This window comes from Cydia amplana, chromosome Z, assembly GCF_948474715.1.
Source record: "Cydia amplana chromosome Z, ilCydAmpl1.1, whole genome shotgun sequence".
Lineage (NCBI taxonomy): Eukaryota > Metazoa > Arthropoda > Insecta > Lepidoptera > Tortricidae > Cydia > Cydia amplana.
Genome location: NC_086096.1, coordinates 32,204,658 through 32,231,615, shown reverse-complemented (window position 1 = coordinate 32,231,615; position 26,958 = coordinate 32,204,658). Strand labels below are relative to the sequence as shown.

The window sequence follows — 26,958 nt, the reverse complement described above, 5'->3', positions numbered from 1 at the left end:
TGAACTGTTGATTGACTGTGACGATGTGCTGTTACTATTCCACGGCAAAGTTTGAAAGCGCCCATTCGGTTCTCTGTGTGCTGATTAAAGTGATAATTACAATCAGGGATGTTGCGAACATCCGCATCCGCATCCGCAACCGCGGAACTTCCGCATTATTTTCAACATTCGCATCTGCATCCGCATAAAATCGATGCAGGGCTTATGCGGATGCGGATGTCGAACAATTCGGTACAGGAACGTCTTAGCGGCGGCGTAAGTGCTAGGTAATTTCGTCATTACCTACCTATAACGAAATCGTCTAGATCCAGAAAAGTCGACCAAGTTACTGTTTATTAAATATAACGCACCTATATCCTTGCTCAAATACTAAACGTTTTGTTTTTTTTAAATAAAAAAATACTAAAAATGTAATATTTGACGTTTTCTAAGTACCTAATCTTGACATCCGCATCCGCATCCGCATCCGCGGATGTCAAAAAATCTGCATCCGCAACATCCCTGATTACAATTATACAACACAAGATTTACAATATATTACTTACAAGACAAGACTTAACATTATTTATACATGTTTAAATGCGATACGCTTTAACTTTTACTTTTTCGGGGTGTGTGACCGCAAACACGTTGTCTTTGAGAAGTGCTTCGTAAAGTTTTGCGACCGTTGGATATGTATTGATGTTTATCTTGTGCCTGTAAACATTATCAATAACGGACACTGTTATAGCAGTTTAAACCTTAGGTTATACGATACGAGAAGGTATGTTATGGTCAAATATTTGATATATGTAAAAATAATTTAAGTTGTTTCTTACAATTCCGAAGTCCGTTTTGGCAACTTGCTAGTAAATCAAAGATTTGGGTCAGGCAATAGTTTTTACGCAAGCGCCTGCCATCAGATCAGCTCAAAGGGAAAACAAGAATAAGTTCGGTTTTCTCGTAGTTTTCCTTCACTGGAAACAACTGGTAAAAATGAAATGATAACGATTTCTGTGACATCCGCGCTGAGCTTTGCAGGTTTATCATCATTTGAAAACTGACCTTCCAATGGCGTTGTAGACTTGAGGCACGAGACAGATGTCGGCATAGGTGAGCTGGTCGCCGACGCAGTACATGCGGTCTCGCGCGGTTCTTGCCAACAGCTCTTCCAGCGTCTCGAGACCGCGCGCGGTCCAGTGACGGCCGAACTTCGTATACTGCGCCTCATTCCCGAACGAATCTCGGAGCCCGACGTTTTGTAGCGGCTGAATGCCAGCAACTACTGTCTGTAAAATTATCAAAGATATGAACTATACTTTTTCGAAAGCGCTACGGAATTGGAAACCTTTTTGACAATAGTTATTTGTACAACAAGTGATCAAAGTTTGATATTTCTTCGAGTGCTTATTTTGAGTCCCGTGCAAGCGAAAGATTCTAGAATCTTGAGCGTAGTAAGGGACTCACAAGCGCACGAGATGTAAATAACTTTGATCTCGTGTAGTACACAACATTTTTCACCTCAGCACAGTGAGAACATACCTATTAGACAACTTGAAAAATGTAATCCTTCTTCATCACTTAATACCTGCACTCATGTTTTCTTAAGATATACAAACAATTCAGTTTAATTACCGCAATGAAACAAAAACAAAACGTAATAATAAATTCCAGTAAAATAATATAGAAATAACACACATTAACTGACACTTCAATCGACAACTTTTTTTTGTAAAAAAATCTTCGTAAGATACGGTCCGAATTGCGGATACGTACTATTTGTCAACTATGGTAGAAATTCTTAAAAATAAAATAATTAATTTTGCGTGATGATCTGTGTATTTTTTGAGTTCGTTATTTTAATTGTACAATAAAATACCTAAAATATAGTATTTTATCAGTTTTTATCAAATCTTAAACTTTATTTTTATTTATTAATTATTATAAATTCATACTCGTACGTGGTTTGGAACGATGCGGTCTGAAGTTTTTCGGGGGTCTATTATAAACCGTGAATATACTGTTGAATGTCGTTTTAACTTTTTTTTGTCTGTTTCTTTTTGCTAACTGTGTGAAAGGGACAGAGATAATAGAACCCAAGTATTTCAAACTTTTATTAGACCCCGCATGTTGAAATGACATTTGACTATAAAGGTCACTTGAATGTCATTTTGTCTCACTCAGTGAACAAAATCGCATTTTGCTCACTGTTTTTAAGAATCAAAGTTTTGTTCGAGCTGCTGAGGTGAAAAATATTTTGATACAATTTTCAAAACTGAATAACTTATCGAGGCTATGAGAGCACAAATTCAATGAAGTTTTGTGTTAGTTATCATAGAGTTCTAATGGCCACCGTCGATCTCCATCATCAGATTAGCTTAATGTTATCATTTTATTGTATAATGTCTCCTATCTTAAATAAATAAGTATTGCTCAATTTTAGCTCAATAGCATAGCAGCAAGCGGCCTAATATTGAAGATATCATTGAATGTTAAATTGTTTTTAATTTCACTAGAAGATTGTCAGGAAGACTGGGGTCAAGTAGTTGCTGGGGTCTAGCCAAGATGAGCATCGTGCGTCGATAAACACTAAACGAAAAGACAAAATGTATCGGGATGACAGATGCAACGAAAAGTCACATGGCTATTTCCCTATTTCCATACATATGTTTCGATTTTGGTTAATAATAAAAAAAAAATATCTTGGCTAGCCCCCTACATGGCTGCAAGATGAATGTCATTTACCACGCTATAGCTATTACTATTTCATATTCATAGCTCGAGAATTCACACACCCAACTATTCATTCGCGCCGCCGCGCGCCCTCACGCCAGTCCGAACCCTTGTCGATGGCTATAACCCTACGCGGCTTGCGTCGCCAAAGCTATGGAGCTCGCTAAATGAAGAAATATTCATGGCTGATCTGTGGCTCAGTCCAGACATATACTTATATGAAGAGGCCTGCTTTTAATGGAAATTGTGGGAGGCTGGATAACGATACTGAAGAGGAAAGCGGTGAGTTCATTTGATATATCGGTTGATATATGGTTCGACTTAACTAGCAAGGTCGCAGGAGCCACGGATCTCGCTAAATGTGTTTAATATTTTTATATTAAATAAATAACTATTTGGGGACAATCTTACACAAATCGACCTAGCCCCAAACTAAGCAAAGCTTGTACTACTAGGCGACGACATACGTATATGATAAATAAGTATATGTATGTACATATATACCTCCATATTTGCCTAACTTTTGCCGGGGTTATTTATAAAATATCTAAGATGCGACTATCCGATCCGTGGTATAATAAATATTAGTATTGAGCGATGGAGAGGCAATCGTTTTCGATTTTTCATGTTGGTAGGCCCTCAGAGCTAAATAATAATATTTTAAAAGCTCTTAGTATTGAGCGTTGAAAAGCAACTATGTATATCGTCGATAAGTTACAATTTGTCATTAAGTCAACTATTTATTAAAATATGCCTTAAGTAAACGTATAAATTTAGAATTGATTTTCAGAAGGTCATACCATGGATAAATTTTAACTATCAATGCCCCATATACGTATAGATAGGTGGAAACTTGTTATTTTTAGTCGTCTGATCATTAAAATACCAACTCAAACCATGGATTTTTCCAAATCACGCTATCATTAATCATCGAGTCACGTTATCCTCGCAACATTATAACTAATTTATATAACTTATCATCGTTGGACTATCATGACAATCATGATAGTCCAATCATGATAGTGATGGTGATAATATCACCATAACGTTAGTATAATCCATACTAAGCGGGCAGGTGTAAGATGTTTTTAAAACGTAACTTTTTTATGGCTACAAATATAATGACCACCAAAAAATACTTTGGTACCCTAAATAAAAAAATCATGCTTACCAAAACAAATTACTGAACACCAAAAAAATTAGGCCAAAAATTACAAAAGTACCACCGTTTTAATTACGACTGCACTTCAAATTGTATTCAAATACCAAATATATTTAATGATTACCAAAAATCATTAATGATCACCAAATCTCGAAGACCAAATGAATGCAATATTTTCACCTAAATAAACCACTATGATTACCAAAAAATGTATACATATTACCAAATAAAGTAAAATGATGCCAAAATTACTAGGTTTGAACTGCGACCCTTACAGAAAAGAAATGCTAACTAGAAAAGTGGGTTAGGCTAGGTTTGAACTGCGACCCATACAGAAAAGATATGCTACTAAAAAAGTAGGTTAGGTTAAGTTTGAACTGCGACCCTTACGGAAACGAAATGCTACAAGAAAAGTGGGTTAGGTTAGGTTTGAGCTGCGACCCTTACAGAAAAGAAATGCTACTAGAACAGTGAGTTAGGTTAGGTTTGAACTGCGACCATTACAGAAAAGAAATGCTACTAGAAAATTGGGTTAGGTTAGGTTTGAACTGCGACCCTTGCAGAAAAGAAATGCTACTAGAGAAGTGGGTTAGGTTAGGTTTGAACTGCGACCCATACAGAATAGAAATGCTACTAGAAAAGTGGGTTAGGTTAGGTTTGAACTGCGACCTTTGCAGAAAAAAAATGCTATTAGAAAAGTGGGTTAGGTTAGGTTTGAACTGCGACCCTTACAGAAAAGAAATGCTACTAGAAAAGTGGGTTAGGTTAGATTTGAACTGCGACCCTTGCAGAAAAGAAATGCTATTAGAAAAGTGGGTTAGGTTAGGTTTGAACTGCGACCCTTACAGAAAAGAAATGCTACTAGAAAAGTGGGTTAGGTTAGGTTTGAACTGCGACCCATACAGAAACGAAATGATACTAGAAAAGTGGGTTAAGTTTGGACTGCGACCCATACAGAAAAGAAATTCTACTAGAAAAGTCGGTTAGGTTAGGATTGAACTGCGACCATTACAGAAAAGAAATGTTACTAGAAAATTAGGTTAGGTTAGGTTTGAACTGCGACCCATACAGAAAAGAAATGCTACTAGAAAAGTGGGTTAGGTTAGGTTTGAACTGCGACCCTTGCAGAAAAGAAATGCTACTAGAGAAGTGGGTTAGGTTAGGTTTGAACTGCGACCCATACAGAATACAAATGCTACTAGAAAAGTCGGTTAGGTTAGGTTTGAACTGCGACCCTTGCAGAAAAGAAATGCTATTAGAAAAGTGGGTTAGGTTAGGTTTGAACTGCGATGCCCAGGAGGGCGCCCGGAGCCGGGGCTCATATCGTTATGGGAGGTGTCCAGATTGCGATCAACTCGACGATGCGCTATCTGGGCATCACGCTGGACAGCCGTTGGAACTTCGAGGCTCACTTCGAGCGGCTGACACCAAAGCTGCTGGGGGCGGCCGGTGCGCTCGCGCGCTTGCTTCCGAACCTCGGAGGGCCGAAGAGTTCGTGCCGGCGGCTTTACTCGGGCGTTGTTCGCTCCATGGCCCTGTACGGAGCCCCAGTGTGGGCCGGCGGCCTCAGAAGGCAAAATATCACCAAGCTGCGCCAAGCGCAACGGGTGATGGCCACGAGGTCGATACGGGGCTATGGAACGATATCGGGCGAGGCCGCATGCGTGCTGGCCGGATCCCTGCCGTGGGATTTGGACGCGAGAGCCCTGGCGTCAGTTTTCTTCTGGCGCGAGGAGGCGCGGGCCCGGGATTTCTGGCCGGCACCGCGCGAGACAGAGGCCAAACGAGAGGAGCTCTCTCGCGAGGCAATCGAACACTGGGTGGACCGGCTAGAGACACCAAGCGCGGGCGTGCGGACGATAACAGCGATTCGGCCAGTGATGTCCGAGTGGCTGGAGCGCCCGCACGGTGCACTCACTTTCCGGCTCGTGCAGATTCTCTCGGGGCATGGCTGCTTCGGGAGGTATCTGCACAAAATCGCCGGAAGAGAGCCTACCGAGGAGTGCCACGAGTGCGGCGCAGATGTGGGCACGGCAGAACACACTCTGGAGGTGTGCCCTGCGTGGGGGCCGGAGCGCGAAGAACTGATAGCCATAGTGGGGCCGGACCTGTCGCTGCCGGCTGTGGTCAAGTCCATGGTCGACAGCGACCGATCCTGGCAGGCGGTGGCAAACTTCTGTGAGCTCACTATGGCACAGAAGGAAACAGCGCAACGGGCCAGAGAGGTCGACCCCATGGCCGACCAACGGCGCCGCAAGCGTGCTCGACGCAGACGGGTCGCACAAGACCGCCGTCTGCCTCCATAGGGGACCTTAGGATGACAGGCATGGGGACGCCTGTCATCCGACTCACCCATCGTCCCTGAGTCGGTGGCCGCACCCGATTCGGCCCAGAGAGCACAAGGCCAACAGGGGCCTCCAAAGGCGGTGTCTGCGTAGCGGACTGGTGCTGGTGGTGCTGTGGAAGTCAAGCGCGAGCGTTCCTGCAGTCCACCGCTACAGCACAACGGCGGCAGACGGAGGGGTTGTTTTAGTGGGTAGACTCGGGGTCTCATCAGCCCATGACGAGGAGTCCCACATAACCACCCGGGTTGGTTCCCGGACCCGGGTAGCATGCGTATCGCATTTTTTCCCCTCATAAAAAAAAAGGTTTGAACTGCGACCCTTGCAGAAAAGAAATGCTACTAGAAAAGTGGGTTAGGTTAGGTTTGAACTGCGACCCATACAGAAACGAAATGATACTAGAAAAGTGGGTTAGGTTAGGTTTGGACTGCGACCCATACAGAAAAGAAATGCTACTAGAAAAGTGAGTTAGGTTAGGTTTGAACTGCGACCATTACAGAAAAGAAATGCTACTAGAAAAGTGGGTTAGGTTAGGTTTGAACTGCGACCCATACAGAAAAGAAATGCTACTAGAAAAGTGGGTTAGGTTAGGTTTGAACTGCGACCCTTGCAGAAAAGAAATGCTACTAGAAAAGTGGGTTAGGTTAGGTTTGAACTGCGACCCATACAGAAAAGAAATGCTACTAGAAAAGTGAGTTGAGTTAGGTTTGAATTGCGACCCTTACAGAAAAGAAATGCTACTAGAAAAGTGAGTTAGGTTAGGTTTGAACTGCGACCATTACAGAAAAGAAATGCTTCTAGAAAAGTGGGTTAGGTTAGGTTTGAACTGCGACCCATACAGAAAAGAAATGCTACTAGAAAAGTGGGTTAGGTTAGGTTTGAACTGCGACCCTTGCAGAAAAGAAATGCTACTAGAAAAGTGGGTTAGGTTAGGTTTGAACTGCGACCCATACAGAAAAGAAATGCTACTAGAAAAGTGAGTTGAGTTAGGTTTGAATTGCGACCCTTACAGAAAAGGAATACTTTAATAGGATAACGATACATTAAATATTTGCCCCTTTTTAATTAAAATGTGGTCACAATTTTGGTGGTCATTTACTATTTTTGGGTTTACAATGATTATTTTGGAGTCATTTTATTTAATAAGATAGCAAGATTTAAAAATTTGATTATAATTTTACATTAAAATGGAGTTCTAATTTTGGTGGTCATTTACTATCTTTGGGTTTACAATGATTATTTTGGTGTCATTTTATTTAATAGGATAGAGTCGGACCAAAAAAAGTCTGCAGCGGATTTGATAGCCCACGCAGTGCAAGTGTTGTTTATAAGTCATAATTTCATAGAAGTTTGACGTTTAAAATAATACTTGCACTGCGTGAGCTATCAAATCCGCTGCAGACTTTTCTTGGTCTGACTCTAGCAAGATGTAAATTTTTGGTTATCATTTCATATTAAAATGGGGTTTGAAATTTGGTAATCATTTACAATTTTTGGGTTAATAATGATTAGTTTGGTGTCATTTCCTTTAATAGGATAGTAAAACGTAATAAAATTGGTAATCATTTCACATTAAAATGGAGTTATAATTTTGGTGATCATTTATTATTTTAGGGTGGTAAAATAGAGTAAGACCAAGAAAAGTCTGCAGCGGATTTGATAGCTCACGCAGTGCAAGTATTATTTTAACGTCAAACTTCTATGAAATTATGACTTATAAACAACACTTGCACTGCGTGGGCTATCAAATCCGCTGCAGACTTTTTTTGGTCCGACTCTAGATTTTTTTGGTAATAAATTTTACTAAATCTGGTGATCAGTTAAATAGCAGCCCTTTTTTATAATAAGCGTCATAATACAATCTAAGATATATATAGAAATAACAAGGCCTAAATATAAACATGTTGCATTGTTATTTACTGTTGTACCTATCTGCAACCAATACAACGGAAAAGCTGATACTTACATAAATACAAAAGTACACTGAGTAAGATGGAAACTCAATAAAGGTAGGTATTTTATTATGCTTTCTTAATCCGACTGAATCGATTTTTCTACAGCCAATTAGGGCTTCAACAAGATAATAATATGATCGTTGAAAAATAAAAGAAAGTCTTATAATAATTGGCTAATTAGTTACTACTTTATCGGGTTATTGAACTATTATGTTTTAATAGGGTTATATGTGGGACTTAATAATAGGCAGGTTGTTATTTTTATGGTATTAGTTCATTACTGCATTTTTAAGAAATCCATTAATCTTGGTTGAACAGAAATTTATACAACTAAGAATATACATAATTAGAAAAGCGTATTATCATCAAAACCAGTCGGTTATTTTAACTTATAATAACAGAATGGTTTCATAAAACAGTTTAAATTTAGTAGTGCATCTCAAAATAATTACGATTAGCATCAAGACGTAAAACACATTCGTGGAAGAGAGTCATGCTGGTCTTATCAGCAGTTCCATTTCACCAAATAGCACAGGGGGCCGATTTTTGAATTTCGATCGCTCGATTTCGTCACTCGAAAATCTGTGGAAAACGGCGAAATGCAGACTTTTGAAATACGAGTAATAGAAATTAGGAATCTATTGGTATTGACCACTAGTTTTCAATTCTATTAGTAGGCCTAGTAGTGGAGATATTACTGACCGAAATACACGAAATCGAGCGGTCGAATTTCAAAAATCGGTCCCCTGTTCTGCAAATGCTTGGTGAAAATAAATAATCGCTATAAGTATGCTTATTAGATTTAGGAACCTCAATCCCTCCTGGAACCCATCATCACATCTTCACCTCTATAATAAAATATAACTTGCTAAGTAAACAAACTTTAAAAAAGAGAAGAAAATTCGCCAAACGTTAAATACGTGTGGTTAAGATGTTCCGTGGCCGCGTAGCCAACGTGATAAAAGCGATTATCACGTTGGCTATCGAAACGCAACTGCCACTGTCGCACTAATATGGAAGAGTGACAGAGAGACACAAAGCGTGTGATTTTCGTTGTCCAAGCGATATTGATTGTCACCTTGGCCAGGCCGGCTGATCTTCATCAGTAACTCCACTCCATCAAATGTATCTTTTCTGAATGTAAATTCAATGAATGCTCCTTGTGCTAATATTGATACCCGAGCAAGTGAAAGGTTCCAAAATTACACGGGTTCAAGGCACAAGGGTTAACCAAACTTTGCTCCCAAATGAAACACAAAATTGTCAAAGTAACCCTATGCCACGGTACTCGTAAAATTAAAAGAATACCTACTCAAGTCGATATAGAAGTGCAAATAATATATTTTAAAGATTTCCTTCCTTTTCTTTTATTTTTAACTTGGTTAATTTATGTAATGTGTGGTAGCAAAGCTTTCCAAAAAGTAAAGTAACCACTTCCATTGGCCCACCTCTACCGAGTTCAGGCACCTCATGGGGTTTACCTCAACAATCTCTCTCATTCGGGCCCTGAGCAGCGGAGTGGCGGGCGCCAGGCTCGGCTGCGGGCGGGTGTCTTCCAAGTACTGCAGCATGGCCATGGACTCTATTAGCGTCACACCATCTGAAAGTTATTCCAAAATTCAAGACACACTATCGATAAGTATTTGAAGAAATTGATCTAAAATTAACGAGGTTGCGTTGTCGGTACACAGTAGGCACATTAGGTTGTCTTAGAAGTTAAGTTTCTTGAAATTTAACAATTTTTTTTTGTCAAACATGAGTAACATCGTGCCAAAAAACATAGTAAAAAAAACCTGCCACTGCATAAATTGCGAATACGGCGCATTTGGGTGATCCACTTGAATATACAGGATGTTTCCTGTGACACGAGCAATAAAATAACAGTAGCTATACTCCTTATACTGACCAACATTTGTACAGAACTTTTAAAAAATAACTTATATTTTGATTTTTATCAAAACACTCACTTTAAAGTTTATTCTAAGACGCAATGTATTGCAAATTTTGTTATGATTAAAGCGTGATAAGCAACGTCAAATACACTGATGTCAGCGTATATTGAAGGCAATATTTATTTGGTATGAAAAAGAGGAAGTCTAAAGGATTCATAATTTTTAAAAGTTGTTTAACAAAACTTTTATAGTTTGAGGAGTATAATATATGTTTTAATTATTTGCTCGTGTTACAGGCAACATCCTGTATACGAGTATGTCTGTGTCCGCGCGTTATTGCTCTCTGGCGTGTCAGCAGGTGTGTAATCGTAAATGCAACGAGTAACTTTATTGAACCTTTTAGTACGCGACTCAAATGATCTCTACACGTTTTATGAAATGTACGTTTCTGTTAACTTATGTTTTTTTACGAGTGGCATGTCGCGTTTGCCACTTATAAAGAGGTATACCTATATAAAGAAATATGTTTAATGTGCTGCCTGTCGCTTGTACTATGTAAACGTATAGGAGGATTTCACATCGTAGTCATCACTCCTAGAAAGCTGCTTTCGTAGTCAGCATAGTACATATAGCTGGTCAACCAAATCTTGTCAGTAAAAAAAGGCGCGAAATTCAAATTTTCTATGGGACGATATCCCTTCGCGGCTACAGTTTTCAAATTTGCCGCCTTTTTCTACTGTCAAGATCTGGTTGACCAAGTATAGTACAAAATAGGCGCCTGTGCGTTAATGCAATTGAAAATGTTGGCCATTAACCATTATAAATTGAAGCTTAAACCGTAACGGACGATTACAGTTTACGGTTCAATTTATAATGGTTAATGGCCAACATTTTCAATTGCATTTTAACGTTTCGGCCAACACTGGTTATAAGTAGGAATATTGTAAAAATGACATCGTCTCTAATTCTTTTAACAGAGTATAGGCCCCACAATAGCCAATGTACAGTCAGCAGCAGAAGTTGCTAAGCGGGCGAGGTGTTCAAGATTACCTTGACGCGCTCTTATTCAATAAAGTCGCGTCATGATCATTTTGAACACCTCGGCCGCTTAGCAACTGTTGCTGCTGACTGTACTGCAGGCAATCGCAATCACTTAATTTTAATCATGCTGTGTCTAGGAATAAAAAGCGTGCCCAATTGACCCGTCTGCCGACTGCGATAGCAGCTGGGTTGATCAATCACTTTCGATAGTTGCGTTAGTTATATCAGGGGCCGATTCGACCTGAGAAAGTATACTTTTGAATTTTCTGATTGGTGGTTATGTCACGAATGAATTGTAAAATTGTCTAATACTTAAAAAAAATATAGGTACTTTTATGTGTGTGAATGGGTTCAAATTTTGCGTCCATGTTCGCTAGTAGGTACAGTAAACAAAACTGCAAGTTCATATTAAACATGAGAAAAATATAAAATTAAAATAAACGTAAGGTACCCACGTTTTTGAATTTGCATACATGTTTGAATTAATCTCAAAACTGCATCATGTGATTCTTAAAAATATTTTTTTCTAGTTTTTGCTATTCTGTTCTGATTACCCCTATTAGCTGCCCTATTTCAATAATTCACCTTGTTTATCTCGGCAATGAATCATGTACTAGTATAATGTTACTATGTACTGAATACATTGACAGATGATGGCCTTTATAGGTAGGTGCCTATCACTACATAGTATAAAACAAAGTCGCTTCCCGCTGTCTGTCCCTATTTAAAACTACGCAACGGATTTTGATGCGTTTTTTTTAAATAGATAGTGATTCAAGAAGAAGGTTTATGTATAATTTGTTAACCCGTGCGAAGCCTGGCCGGGTCGCTGGTTTCTTATAAGTTATACCCCCGACAAGGTCACATATACTTCATGAGTGCACTAGCCGCGCCCCTTCCTTTGATCACCGTTCTGAGTGCCCATCGCCATAGACACGCAACTATCCTGCCAACTATTTACGTCTTTCCGGACAGACCAGAGGCCACCACGACCTCTCTCTCTTTGTCGCACTTGTAAATTCGTACGTAAGTGGGTCAGGGAGGCAACACGTCGAACGTGGTTCGAGGTAGGCCCTCTGCCCTTGTGTACCTATTTACTTACGGACTGATTTCTGGGTTTAAACGGAAATTAACAGAAGTTAAGTAAATATAACGAAATTATTATGTAATTTTCAACAACTTGCCAGTTAGGAAGAACCAGGAAGATTATACTTATCCCTTTCTTTTGGGTGCTAGTGCTAGCCTAAAACAAAGACAGTATGATTCTCTGTCTATGTTGGAAATGAGACAATCCTGGGCCAACCTATACCTATAATATAATAAAACACAAATCTCAAGGGAAACGCCAAATAGTTTTCGTCTTTTAGAAGATATCAACTTAGAGAGTTTCACAGGTTTTTGATCGTCTTAAAGAGGATCCGAGTTCCAGAGGTAAAACTAATGGAAAAAAAAGTTTTATATTCAGAAGTTATACAATCGTGTAAAATACATATAGGGTCAACCAAATCTTGTCAGTAAAAAATGGCGAGAAATTCAAATTTTCTATGGGACGATATCCCTTCGCGCCTACATTTTTCAAATTTGCCGCCTTTTCTACTGTCAAGATCTGGTTAACCAAGTATAGTTGTCCGATACGATATCGGATGTAGGTACATAGGATCCTACATCTGCGGGGCGCGCTCTTTAGCGGTCACGCACACTACAACAAACATTGTGCCTACACATACGCACACAAACAAATATTATCGGTCCTACAGCTGACGGGGGGCTCTGACATGTCTGAAAATATCGGAAGCGCTTTTCCGATGTCGGGTGTCAGAAGGCGCCTTTGAGAAAAACAGCAGCAGGAGAGTGCCATATGGCGTCAAGTCCGCCTTTTTGGCGTTATTTATCGTTTTTTAGTAGTAATTCTTTATTAAATGAATAAATAAATACAAAAAACACATATATGTCTTATATTTTACTTCCATCCCCATGAGATATCGGATCAAGCATTGTGAACAGGCAACGCTTGCCATAATCGATCGATATCAAACGTGCGTGATTTGTCAAAATTGTTTGCAATTGACATTCCATTTAAAACGTAGTTCCAGGTGGATTGATAATTATTCTATTACGAATTTCATGACGTTGGTACGAGAGAGTGAATCTGAGAAGCGTATTATATTCATGGTCAGGAAAGTGGATATAATACGCTTTGTTTCCGATTGGATAAGCAAATGTGTGGCTATCACCAGTTTGGCACTAACATAAACGCTATCGAGAACGTCACTTACTTTCTATGCATCTCGGTCGTACTCGCATATTCGTGCGAGCGAGATATATAGAAAGTAAAATAAGGGTCGCTTATCAAGAACGTAGACAAATATGCAGTCAGGACGGCGCGGCGACGCAAATAGCAGTTTTGTATTTTGATGTAAGAGAATAAAACAACAATAAATCTCACTTGAATTTAAGTGCCTTGTAGCTGTAGCAAAATTTAAAAGAAAGACACTTACTCATGATCAAATAGAAACCATTGCGTCTATTAAAACGATACAATGACCCAAATACCAATTCAGACGTAGTTTTTCTATATGTACAGTTACACTACAGCAACGGCTTCCATTGGTTGATAAATTGAGATGTTATTGACCGCTCAATTTATACAGGGGCCCAATTTCACCCGAGAAAGTGATATAATGTGACGCTTCTGTATCAAAACCTTTAAATGTGACTAACTTCCACATATATAACTGATATGCGTCGGAAAGTTTCTAAAATTGCGATATTTCCACTTGGAAAATTTTCGGAATCTTCTCATATCATTTCACTCACTATCATCATTCGTCATTTTCATTTTATAGGAAACGAAATTATCATTTATATACTTTATTTCCTGTAAAATTTTTCACAAATTCCGAGATTTTTTCCAACTTTTCGGAATATTTTTCGCATTTTGCACATTTGTAACTACCTACAGCTTTAGGAATAATTGGCGATGAATAAAATTTAGACACGCCTCATTCAGAAAAATATTTAGGAAAGTTACGATTCATTCATGCCTCTTGGTCACTCATAAACTCATACCAATATAAAACCTTAAAACTAATAAATGAAAAAATAAAAACTTGTTACAAAATAAAAAAAACCGACTTCACAAAGGATTAAATTAAATCAATGATATCCTATTTAAATAAGTATGTACATGCGTTGCCAACTAGTATGTATGAAGTCGATGCCAAGCCAAATTTTGAGGCGTACCTTGGTGCGTAGGTATAATGATAGGTACGTGTTGGTTACGCATATACTTAAATAGGATATATTTTATTTTATCCTTTTTGAAGTAGTTTTTCTCTTTTTTGTAATAAGTTTCATTTGACAAATATTTTTTTATTAAGTTGTAGTAAGGGTTACTCTCCGCAGACGAAAACAACGTAGTTATCTCAGTCGGCTTATTTATTGCAATAGTAACGTTATTACAATTAAACTGATACGTATCGAAGCTAATGTAACCTCAGTAGGCGTTTCGACAGAGACACCGCACTGTTATTACAATAGTTCGCAGGATTAATGTTGGAAGGTGTTCAATGACTTGAATGCAGCCAACCAAGCACTATTCCGCTCCTAGCGTTTGACATCGATCGGTAATTTGCATCTCGGAGGTCATGATTCTACGACGACACATCGTTAGCGCGTTCTATCTCGGAGGTGGCGCCATCTCTTGACGAGTTTGGGTACTACATTCCCCCCCATTTGTTTCCGAGATGCCCCAGCGAGGGTAACTCACTGTTTCTTCGGTCGGCCACGACCCCGTGTGGGACGATCTTGCTGGGTTGCCTTGCGTGGTCGTCCTCGTTTCCTCAAAGGTTGAGCGGGAGTAGGTAAGTCATTGGCTGGGCCCGTGTAGGGTGTCAGCGCATTCTCCGCACTCACTTTATCCGCTAACATCTTCTCGATTTCAGCTTTCAAAATTTGCTTCCTTTGTTCGGACAGCCTATCTGGAGGGACAGATATGGGCAAATGATTAGGCGTATCGATTGTGTGTTCCACATCATTCACTGGATTGCCATTTGATTCTAATATGTCTTTGAACTCTTGAAGCAAACCGTCGGGTTGTGCTGCTTGTACTTCATCCATAGTGGTAGATACATCTATAGCGCATAGGCCCACATCATAAAAGAGCGTGGCCGTGTGCGGAGATAAGTTGTATTCAGCTTCCTCAATATTCTTTATGGCATCTCGCATCATGTATTCCATTCTTGGTGAATATCCATCGAAAAGAAGTTTATCTTCAGAGCAGTTAATTTTCGAAGGCAATGCGGCTTCTCCAGCCTTTGTAGACACTGCTTCGTCAGCAGCAATTGCTTGCCTTAACTGTCTCTTTCCTCGTTCCATATCAACAGGAGCAACTGCGATTTTAGGAGCATCTGTGATTTTGGAAGAAAATGCGATTTTAGGAGCAACTGTAGCTTTAGGAGCAGTCGCGTCTGGTTGCGTGAACATGATAAATCTCTCTTGGTATAGTTCAAACTCCTGGTGCGGTTGGTCTATGTAGCTCCACGTGAACTGTGCGATATTCAAAATCATGCCAGCCTTTTGCATAAGGTCGATTCCTAACAACGTACGGTTGTCATGGGACTGTTGTAGGACGATGAAAGGGGCGTGTAAACGACGACCACCAAGGTCAACTTCAGCCTCGAAAACTAGTACTCTTTGCAGTCTTGGAAGCCCATCCGCCAAGGTCACTGTAGCCATTTCTTCATAGAAAATCTGTCCACGCGCTTTTAGTAATCCATATAGTTCCAATGATGCAACGCTAATCTTAGCTCCAGTATCTACGTAGGCTTTACCTTTAACGCCATTGACCTCCAGAAACACCATTGGACGAGACCGCATCTCTAACTGTATATTTATAGCACAAAATCCTAAAGTGCCCTTCTTCTCAAGCGAATCACTGGGCTTGTTAGAGCATATCTTGCAGTTACTGCGATAGACCCCTGGTGCACCGCAGCCATAACAGGAAAACTTCACATCGCTTGATGTTGGCAGAACAGTATCCGCTTGTCCATTACCAGCTTCCATTGTCTTTTTGCGTTTTCTACACTCTTCTATGACGTGGCCTAGCTTCTTGCAGAAATTACATCGAGATGCTTTCTTCGCACGTGTCGAGACCGAAGTGTCTGATTTGGAGGCCTCAGCAGTTTTATCGCTGCTTTCTTTCTTCCCTTCCCCCAGTGCTTTCTCTTTCAGTAAAGCTTCAGCGCTGCGTGCCTGCTTGAGAAGGTCATCAAAGTCCTTAACTTTCTCTATAGGGACTTTCTCCCTAATTTTAAGGTTTAACAGCCCATACGTTATGTTAAGCTGCTGCTTCTGATTCGGAGAACGCAATCTCTTTTTTGTGACGAAATCGTCGGTAGAGACTCCTGGGCCTTGCTTGGTCCCGCAAGCTTCCAAATAAATTTCATATACGGGTTTCTTTGGAGCGAACGTGTTTCTTAGTGCTTCTTCAAATTTAGCCCATGTAGTGATGATGTTCTTGGTACCTTGCCACCATGCTGCAGCCTCGTCTCGCAGGATTAAAGGTAGACCAGCTAGTGCGTCGCTGTCGGTTATATTTTCAAGCTTCTTGAAAACTTGCACCGCCGTAAGAAAAGCTTCAACTGTCTCTCTGTCCTTTTTACCGTTATAAGTAGCTTTGCATGACGTCATACTGCCTTTCCGATTACTTCCTATGCTGGCCAATAATTGCTGGAATTGCTCCTGAGTTAGGTTGACAGACATCTTGTCTTCAATTTTCCCTCGGAGAGCTTTCACTGGATAAGTTGTTTTCCTTCCGAGTCGTGTAACCACGTATCTGGGTTCGTTCAAGCCCGAGTTGGACGCCACTGTAGTAAGGGTTACTCTCCGCAGACGAAAACAACGTAGTTATCTTAGTCGGCTTATTTATTGCAATAGTAACGTTATTACAATTAAACTGATACGTATCGAAGCTAATGTAACCTCAGTAGGCGTTTCGACAGAGACACCGCACTGTTATTACAATAGTTCGCAGGATTAATGTTGGAAGGTGTTCAATGACTTGAATGCAGCCAACCAAGCACTATTCCGCTCCTAGCGTTTGACATCGATCGGTAATTTGCATCTCGGAGGTCATGATTCTACGTCGACACATCGTTAGCGCGTTCTATCTCGGAGGTGGCGCCATCTCTTGACGAGTTTGGGTACTACAAAGTGATATATTTGTGTAATAAAATGTTTGTAAAGTGATAACTTTTCTTAAATATTTTGTATGTAATTTCCATTTGTGAAACGTTTTCTGTGAAATATATTATAAAAGTAATACCCTAATATTTATACAGTTGTTGTCTGCGAGCGAGATGTCGCGTCAGTAATGGGACATCAGTAACAAATTAATATTAAGGCTCCATTAACGATTTTAGAGCCAAAATGTAAAATTGATAGATTTCGTTGTTGAAATTGTACACATTTTGTTACGTAATATCTAAATAACAAGTATTGGTTTCTATTAGCACGTCTTCTCATCTTGCCTATTAATAATGAGGTCTCGAGCGTGCGTCACCGGCAATATATGACGAGAAGGGGCAGTTTTTAAAAATTCATCAAAAAATGATAGTGGAAAATTATACAAAATGTTGTATAAGAACAGTTTCAGGAAATGTTGTAGATTGTTTTAGTATCAAAATTACGTTGAAACTAAGTCGATTTTCACGAAAAAAAATCACTTGTTTTGAAGTAATTTCTGGTGAAAATTGATTTCGTCTAACTTTCATTTACTCTTATTCAATATCATATAACAAAAATGTAATCTATGAAAGTTGGAGTACAGGATATGGGTAATACAAAATTACCATTTTTAGCAGTCCAAACTTTACGAAATTTCCAAATAAGATCGACTAAATCAGTGCTTTGCGCGCGTTTACCTAAACGTCTATCAGAAAAAAAATCATTACTAATTTAGTGAGTCTGTTTTCAAAAAAATGATCTGTACAAGTGCAAGATAAGAAGACGTGCTAATAGATACCAGTACTTGTTATTTCTATTACGTAACAAAAGGTGTACAATTTCATTGACTAAATCTATCAATTTTACATTTTTGCGACTAAAATCGATACCGGCCTCTTAAGTTAAATATACAATTTACATTATATTTTGGACATTTATAGCCGCGGATCTTTACCTCATCTCTAGCTCTATCATAGGGCTATAGACACAACTCATGTACAATCTCCCTCCGCATCTACTTAAGACTTGGAGATGCTGCCGTGTTATCATCCTACTTGAATCTCTCCTAAATCGATTCAATCTAGTTACAATGGATTCTCATTTTCATCCACACAGGTATCAATTTTCTTTAAAGGTATTTTTAGCGAGACCAATATTTTGAGTGCTGCATCGGTTTTAGAAATAACTTGTTGGTATAAACTTGTTGAGCAGGAACGTTTTACTTACATACAGTATAGTATTTGAACATTTGACGAGTACAAGTACCTAGCTTAGAGATATGTTTTACGAGTGTTTGCATAAATTTTTATATTTGATGTTTAGTTTAGTGGCTTAGTGGCAGTGGTTTATTCAAGGCTGGTTCCATTTATTATAACGACAAGACATACAGACAACGATGTTAGTAAAAATTAAGCGAACATGTACAAGTCGCTGTTTTTAAAGAAGCTCAAATTCCTCTGAAAACTGTAATTAATTGTCGACTGATATGTTTATACCTAGATTCTTAAATCTATTTGTGACCGTAATGCAGATGCGAGGATATACATATAGGTATCGCACCGCCTAATGCATAACACGACCGAAAGTATAACTACGAGTTCGTATGTGATTTAGGCTGGCTATTCAGAACGTTCACCGAATATATCTAGACACAGGCGAGATGTGTGCAAAAGACATAACCTTAAGTGGAAAGGGATACAACACAATTAATTTGCGTGACCTCTGTTTACATTATTTACCAACGCGTCAAACAGCGAGAATCTCACAAAATCGTGCAAATCTTGGAGTTGCTTAAATATGTTATGTTTATTAATATACTTATATTAAAAAAGGAAAAATTACCTAGTAAATCACAATTTTTTAAGTTTCCGTAATCGAAGTAACGACGCCACGTTCACCTGTCAAACTGTTTATTAGCGGCTTAGCTCGGTGTCTTGTCGCTGGATGTGGATATGCGACGGTGAGCGAAATATTTAGAACAAACCTCCGGATACGCAAAGTTAAAACTTGACCGCAAGTTATGGTTACATACCAAGGTGGAACTCATAGTCGAGGCAGAATGTTTGCGAATAGATACGCTAGGATGGACACACTCAGGCCCAGAGTATTGTCATACGAGGAGCTATTGTGGTCGATGACACAATGACGCCATTGCGTCACCAATATTAGATTAAGGCAATGATTCGCGTGCTTCTATTATTGCTTTATATTATGCAGCCGAGGCGTGTAATCGAGAGACGATAGGGACTCAAATATAATGTACTGAATTTTATAAAGTTCACTTATATTTCTAAGTTGGCGCTTCAATGATTTCCCAGACGTCGACTAGAGATGAGTCCTATTTTCAGGGTTATTGAAGCAAACAGGCAATAATCCAACGCCACAGAAATTCGGAAGTAGGTACCTATTAGGTACCTAATTGTTATAACATTAGCACAAATGTTGTCCCAATTGAAAGTCTTCACTCATTAAAGCTCCGATACATGTGTTATCTGCCTGACAAAAGTTGTTAGACGAATTTAAGAGTGTACCTACCGTTTTTAATACTAAATAAATTTACTTAAGTAAACCTGATAAAGGGATAACTGCTGCTCAGACAGAATTTAGTCCCATAAAATAGCCTAAAGTAACATTTTTAGTTCCTTCACAGATAATAATAAAATAGTCCTATTGATTTGGTGAAACAAAGAGAAATATAATATTAGGTAGGAAGGGATGTATGTTCAGGACAAGTCTGAACATAGCTTATAAAATATTATATGTTTAATTTTATTGTTAATATTTGTTAATACCTTACCGCCTACAAGTCGGATTTTAAGTAAAATATAATTATGAATTAACTCCCTGAAATCTACTTGAATGTAGTTTTTAGGGTTCCGTACCCAAAGGGTAAAAACGGGACCCTATTACTAAGACTCCGCTGTCCGTCCGTCCGTCCGTCCGTCCGTCTGTCACCAGGCTGTATCTCACAAACCGTGATAGCTAGACAGTTGAAATTTTCACAGATGATGTATTTCTGTTGCCGCTATAACAACAAATACTAAAAACAGAATAAAATAAAGATTTAAGTGGGGCTCCCATACAACAAACGTGATTTTTGACCGAAGTTAAGCAACGTCGGGCGGGGTTAGTACTTGGATGGGTGACCGTTTTTTTGCCTGTTTTGCTCTATTTTTTGTTGATGGTGCGGAACCCTCCGTGCGCGAGTCCGACTCGCACTTGGCCGGTTTTATTCTTCATATGCGGGGTTTATGGGCCATTTTATTTAAAGTTGTACAGTTGACGTCAAAGTTATGTTTAAATTTTTCGCCGTATTACTATGGAGTAAGTAAGGTGCAAAAGTGTAAAGATAATATTTGACGTCGCCTGTACTTTTCATACCACGATTTTTTTTAAATCCTGTATGTCAGTTTACACTAGGTAATAAAATTGTAAATGCCATTTAAAGATATATCCACTACAGTGTTTTTCTTTCACACTGACGCTTACGATTAGAAATATCACTCGAAGTAGGTACCTAATAACGATCGGTGTCCTTAGTGTATGTTTCAGATGAAGTCGTTATTCTCAATCGGTTCAACATGATTGCAACAGTTGCAAACGCCTATAGTTAATTGCAGCCACTTATTAGTTTGCCTACGTAAGTAGGTACCTACTTGTTAGGGTTCCGTACCCAAAGGGTAAAAACGGGACCCTATTACTAAGACTCCGCTGTCCGTCTGTCCGTCCGTCTGTCACCAGGCTGTATCTCACGAACCGTGATAGCTAGACAGTTGAAATTTTCACAGATGATGTATTTCTGTTGCCGCTATAACAACAAATACTAAAAACAGAATAAAATAAAGATTTAGGTAAGTGGGGCTCCCATACAACAAACGTGATTTTTGACCGAAGTTAAGCAACGTCGGGCGGGGTCAGTACTTGGATGGGTGACCGTTTTTTTGCTTGTTTTTTTTTTGCTTGTTTTGCTCTATTTTTTGTTGATGGTGCGGAACCCTCCGTGCGCGAGTCCGACTCGCACTTGGCCGGTTTAATACTTAGGCAAAGAATTTGCCGGTTGAATGCCCGGATTAATAATAGGGGATGATCTTCAGACCCGACTGACTAGAAGGAAGATGTGCCTCTGACGCACCTTAATACAGGTGTGTTGGATAAGAAACCGTCTAAGTTAACTTACGCTTACATATTTAAGTATACATATGTAGTAATAACTACATAGTATAAAACAAAGTCGCTTCCCTGTCCGTCTGTCTGTATGTATGCTTAGATCTTTAAAACTACGCAACGGATTTTGATGCGATTTTTTTAAATAAATAGAGTGATTCAAGGGGAAGGTTTTAGGAAGGTAATTTGTTAACCCGTGCGAAGCCGGGACGGGTCGCTAGTTATATAATAAAGAAAGTTTAAGTTGTTATGAAATCAGAGAGTACTAGTGGTTGCCACTATTGTAGGTTTTATTTTAATTTGTACCTAAGGCCTGAATTACACTTGTAAGTTTTACTTACGTAAGTAGGGACAAAGCTATTTGTTAGAATGAGATAACGATATTCATCTCTCATTCTCTAGTATAGCTGAGTCCCTACTTACGTAAGTAAAATTTACAAGTGTAATTCAGGCCTAACACTACGTTTTGTTTGATTCCTATATCGGCGCGACACTTATAGTGCATAAAAAAGTCACTACATATATGCGCCACTACATAACCCCTGGATCCTTGTTCTTTTATTTTGTACTTAACAATAAAAAACCAAGGAAGAAGAACCAACTTTATCCCGCATATAAAGTTGGTTCTTCTTCCTCCACATGCGAGATCAGTGTTTTTTTGCTTGAAATTTGTTTGGCCTTATAAAAGAGATTAAATATTATTTGGCTTAATTTGGCTTAATACTGAATATACTTATAACCGAGTTATTTATAAACATCCACAGTAAAGCGTCGGGCGTCGGGAATCGGGAAAGCATAGAGATTGCAATAATTTCTTAATTATGTTATTTTACAATTTAAACTCGACTCCGAGCTCGACGTTTATTGTTTACTAGATACAACGTGGGTCGAGCTCTTAATGTTGTCCATCATTTGCTGTAAGTTCAATATAACGTGTAAACTTTCTTACCAAGCTACCTACTCTAGATACAGGCGGACGCACACATATGGGCTCGATTCGGATTTTGTACTAGATATCTATTAGACATCACCAAGATACAACAACGATATTTTTAAGATCTAGCCTGTCAGATTTGTCATTTCCGCGATTCTGAAGATACTCTCGAACGATTATCACAATGTCTTAAACGTCTCCTGTTAGCAACATTGAAAGATAACTTTGCGTTCTATATTTAAAATCCGTAAAAAAATATTGTTATTCGTTGCCATAGCGGCACTTCATTTAATTTTCTTTCATTAGCTATAGCCCGGTGTTTGGCGGTATATGGGAAAGCGGAGTTAAAAGTGCAAAGCATCACCTAAAACGTGTGGTAGGTAAAAGCCTACTCACCTATGAACAATTTAACGCACGGCCCATTACAGCGGTAAGTAATGATCCGGACGACTTTTCATATCTCTCTCCAGGACATTTCCTTACTGGTGCTCCTCTAAACACTTACCCAGAACAAGATGTAAGTAATAAACCCACTAATTTGCTTAGGTTCTGGTCTACTATAACCAATATGAAGCAAACCTTCTGGAAGTATTGGAGTAAGCATTACTTAAATCAATTGCAAAACAGACCAAAATGGCAATCGGTTACGCCAAATGTAGCTATTGATAGTTTAGTCATACTGCGTAGTGACAATTCACCTCCCTCGAGTGGCCCATGGCGAGGGTAACTAACTTATTCCCGGGGAAGGATGGTATAGTACGCGCAGTAGAGGTACGCTTGTCAAACGGTCATACTCATAATAGGTCAATTAAGTATTTTTAGATCTCAAAACGTTTTTGAAACGATCTTATAACGATAATTTAACGTAAAAGTGACATTGGTTGCCCGAATTGAGCTGCAAAAGATATCTAGTCGAAATCTAAGCTAATTGGTGTCTAGTACATATCGTATCGTTCTCTTCTCTAGAACGGATCTACCTTCACTGAAAGTTTATTTGGACATTTCATAAAGTGATAACACGTCTATTTTTCTCTTGTACGAGTATCACGATACTTGTATGTAGCGAAACTTTATCTTTGTCAACAGCCCTATTGAAAAGTTAGCGCCAGAACGGAACATTGTCACTTTGCATATTTCTCACGTACTATTCCCTATTCGATGAATATAAGGATCAAAGCTAGCATGAGGTGTAATTTTTTTCGTATTTCCTTTGGTGCAAATCGAACGGATATTGGCGTTAGGCTCTTATCTCGTGAAGGTATATATCGCTATATAAGGCTCAACAAGCAATTTCTTTGGCACTGTAAGCACATGATATTGAAAAATATTCTTGACATGATCTTAGTACCTAGCTTTCATTAAGAATTCAATAAATATGACTCAGGTACACAACTTGAAACACCAATTAATGAAAACCTTAAAGCAGTGTGTTTAGATTAGAGTTGATAAAACCGTTTGTAAAGAGAAATATCTTAAACGGCTATTCTATTTTAAGGACGTAAAAATTTATAAAAAATATGACGTTAAGAGATAGAAAAATAAGATCTACTTATGTATGTATACTGTTAGTACTTAATAATTACGTAGCGCATTACTATTTTATATTTTCAAGAGAGGGCCTGGAGACGGATAAGTACCTAATACTCATGTTTCACTTTCGATTTGTTTTTCTATGGGCTGAAAAAAACCACTCTAATCTCTTGTATGTGTGTAGGTGTTCTACGCGTTTTCAAAAAAAGTATCTGAAAAAATTCGCCATTTTTTTAATAAACTGTCACTAAGATCATTTTGACGTAGCAGAACTGGATGTGGTAGATGCCATTAAAAATATACCCTGTACAAATATTACTGAATCGCGATTAGAAAGGGATTGAGATAGCTGTCAATCCATATTGATTTTGACGTAAGTGTATGGAAATCTGTTATTTCTAATCCCTTTCTGATCGCGGCATGATAATACACAAAGTATAATTATAAATAATAAATACTGTTCCGAGTAATCGGTTTAACGAACTCATACTTCTCAAGAATATAAAGTCCCTAATTAATGGTTTCTAGTTGTTAGTTTATTTGATTATAATAATATTATTACTGTCTGAATTAGATGTTTAACTTCAGCACAAATAATAAAATTATTTTAATATAGTTATATATAAAGTAATTATGATAATTTACTGATGATGCTTTGTTTTTGATTATTGCGTTCCGATATTGTAAAGTATTCAGACTTTGATTTTCAATATCCCTAAGCGAAAACACGGATAAAAAAATCTTTCCCAACATTTTATGTCCCATTGAATGAAGATTTTTACGGTTTTCCTTAAATTAAAGATGCAATATTCTTTAGAGAGATTGAATCCTTATCTATTGCGTTTCAACGCGGAAACGCAGCGAGCGTGTTGGGGACTTTTGCGCCTGGAATGACTCGGGGTGGGTTATTTGATTGGTTACCTAGTATTAGTACCTAGCTATTAGTTTTATGTTAAGTGTCTTGTGTTAAATGTAGTTTTTAAGTTTTTTTTTATTATTGTGTGTTTTTGACATGTGTGGAATATGACTGTATTTAGAATTATGAACTGAATTACGCATAAATAAATAAATGATAAATGAATTATTTAATTATTAGTACTGCACTCTGATCAGTTGTAGCGTATCGTAGTCATCTCACTCTTCCACTCTAGTGCGACAGTGACAATAAGGTTTCGTTCGCTACGGAGCGTTAACGATTTCACGTTGGCTACGCACAGGGCCGGATTAACCCTAAGTCAGAGTAGGCAACTGCCTATGGGCCCCGCCTCGGCTAGGGGGCCCCGCCTCCGCTAGGGGGCCCCGGCGGCCCCGCGCGCGCCAGAAACAATATTTGTTTCATATGGCCAAAATTCATAAATATTGTTTTTATTGTACCTAAATATTTATACCTACTTAATGTCCAATATCAGTTTCTCAGATACACAATCATTAGATGATTATGTAAAGTATGTTATTTTATAGATTTAAAGTCTGTAATATCGAGCTCGATTTTCAGGCTCCCGAGGGCCTAATACCTCATCTCCGAGTAACTCTTGCTTAAGACATATTATTGTCGAGTAACATTTGACGATTGGTTCGTGTCAGAGCGCTGCTTTCTTACAGGTCGACCTTCGGCGTCGCTTTTTAACAAATATAAACATTGATTTCAGAAGCTTGGCCTTTTGCCTCGCATGAAAGCTCACCTCGCTGGTTATAAGTACGCTTCGGGCTTGTTAAGTAATGTGGAGATTGCTGAGCTCGACCTTCAGCCTCACTTTTTACCTCCATTTTTGGTTTGTCTTCCAAATCTCCTCTTCTTCAGCTTAGCCTTTGGCCTCGCTGCGCCAAGCTCGGCCTGCGGTCTCGCTTTTTAATACAATGGACATTGGTTGGCGTCTGTGCTCTAGCTGAGCTTATCCTGAAGCACGGCTTTGACCTCCCATGAAGGCTCGGCTCACTGGGGAACTTCGGATTTTTAGGCCCGGCCCCGCCTTTTTAACACGTTTTCACCATTTATTAACAAAAAAATTAGCGCTCGCTACGCTCGCGTTTTTTTGCTGCTTTTCTGGTTGACCCTGTATCTACATGCTAACTTGACTGGTGAATGAATAGTAATTTAAACCTATGGAATATCTTTATTATTACGTTAATTTTAATCATGTGGCTCGGCGTATGGTATTATGGTCGGACAATCGCTGTTCAGCCTCGCACAATATTTAACTACCTACCTATTGAGAAAAAAAGGGCTCTCCCCACACTTGACGCAAAAAGGTATCGGCAAAAACTGATAGAAAAAAGCTTTATGGTCACGCAATAAGAGCGAAAAAGACATCGCTCGGCATGTTCGGATCGGCTCAACCGACACCTGAAGGTTGAAATTAAAACCACAAACTTACTTCCCTGAACTGAAAAATGAACATTATGTATGCAGAATTGACTGTAAGGGCCTAAGGGGGCCCCGAGCATTGCACTGCCTAGGGGCCCCGACATGCTTAATCCGGCCCTGGCTACGCACGCTGGTTCTTCTTTCACTCTCACTGAGCGTAAGCGTTAGCGACATGGCTGTGCGTGTCGGGATCGCGGATATCAAGATTGAATTTTAATTCTTTGTAAGTTTTAACAAAAAAAAATTGTTACACATTTTGAAGGTGCTTTCTATACATATTATGTTCGTGTTTTTTTCTATCGAGTGAAAGTCCAGAAATCAGGTTACGGGTCGTTGAAGTTACTAGAAAAATACCTCAAGATTGCTAATTAAATTTTTGGCAACCGTATTGTGATCTAAAAAAGCGCTACGATTTTTCAAAACTGCTGGCTGAACCTAGGTTCCGTTGGATACCGTTTGGGTACGGAACCCTAAAGACTTACCTATGACAAGAGCCGGGACCTTCTGCGACGGGCAGATGGCGCGGTAGCTCTCAGTCTGCTGTTGCTTCTGTTTCACGATGTCGATGGACCGCTCCTCGAAGGACAAGCGCTTGGCCACCAGCGCTGCGCGCACGCGCCACCAGCGCTGCGCGCA

At 39.1% G+C, this 26,958-nt stretch overlaps 1 protein-coding gene across 1 annotated transcript; it reads right to left on the bottom strand.

Annotated features, from left to right (window-relative positions):
* Window positions 1–575: 575 nt before the first annotated feature.
* On the bottom strand, window positions 576–26,958 carry LOC134660680 (probable maleylacetoacetate isomerase 1; the record flags this gene model as incomplete). The annotated part of the gene is made up of 4 exons (XM_063516459.1): window positions 576–696; window positions 1,045–1,268; window positions 9,653–9,771; window positions 26,805–26,958. Coding segments are annotated over 4 exons (618 nt in total), but the record flags the coding sequence as incomplete, so codon positions are not given.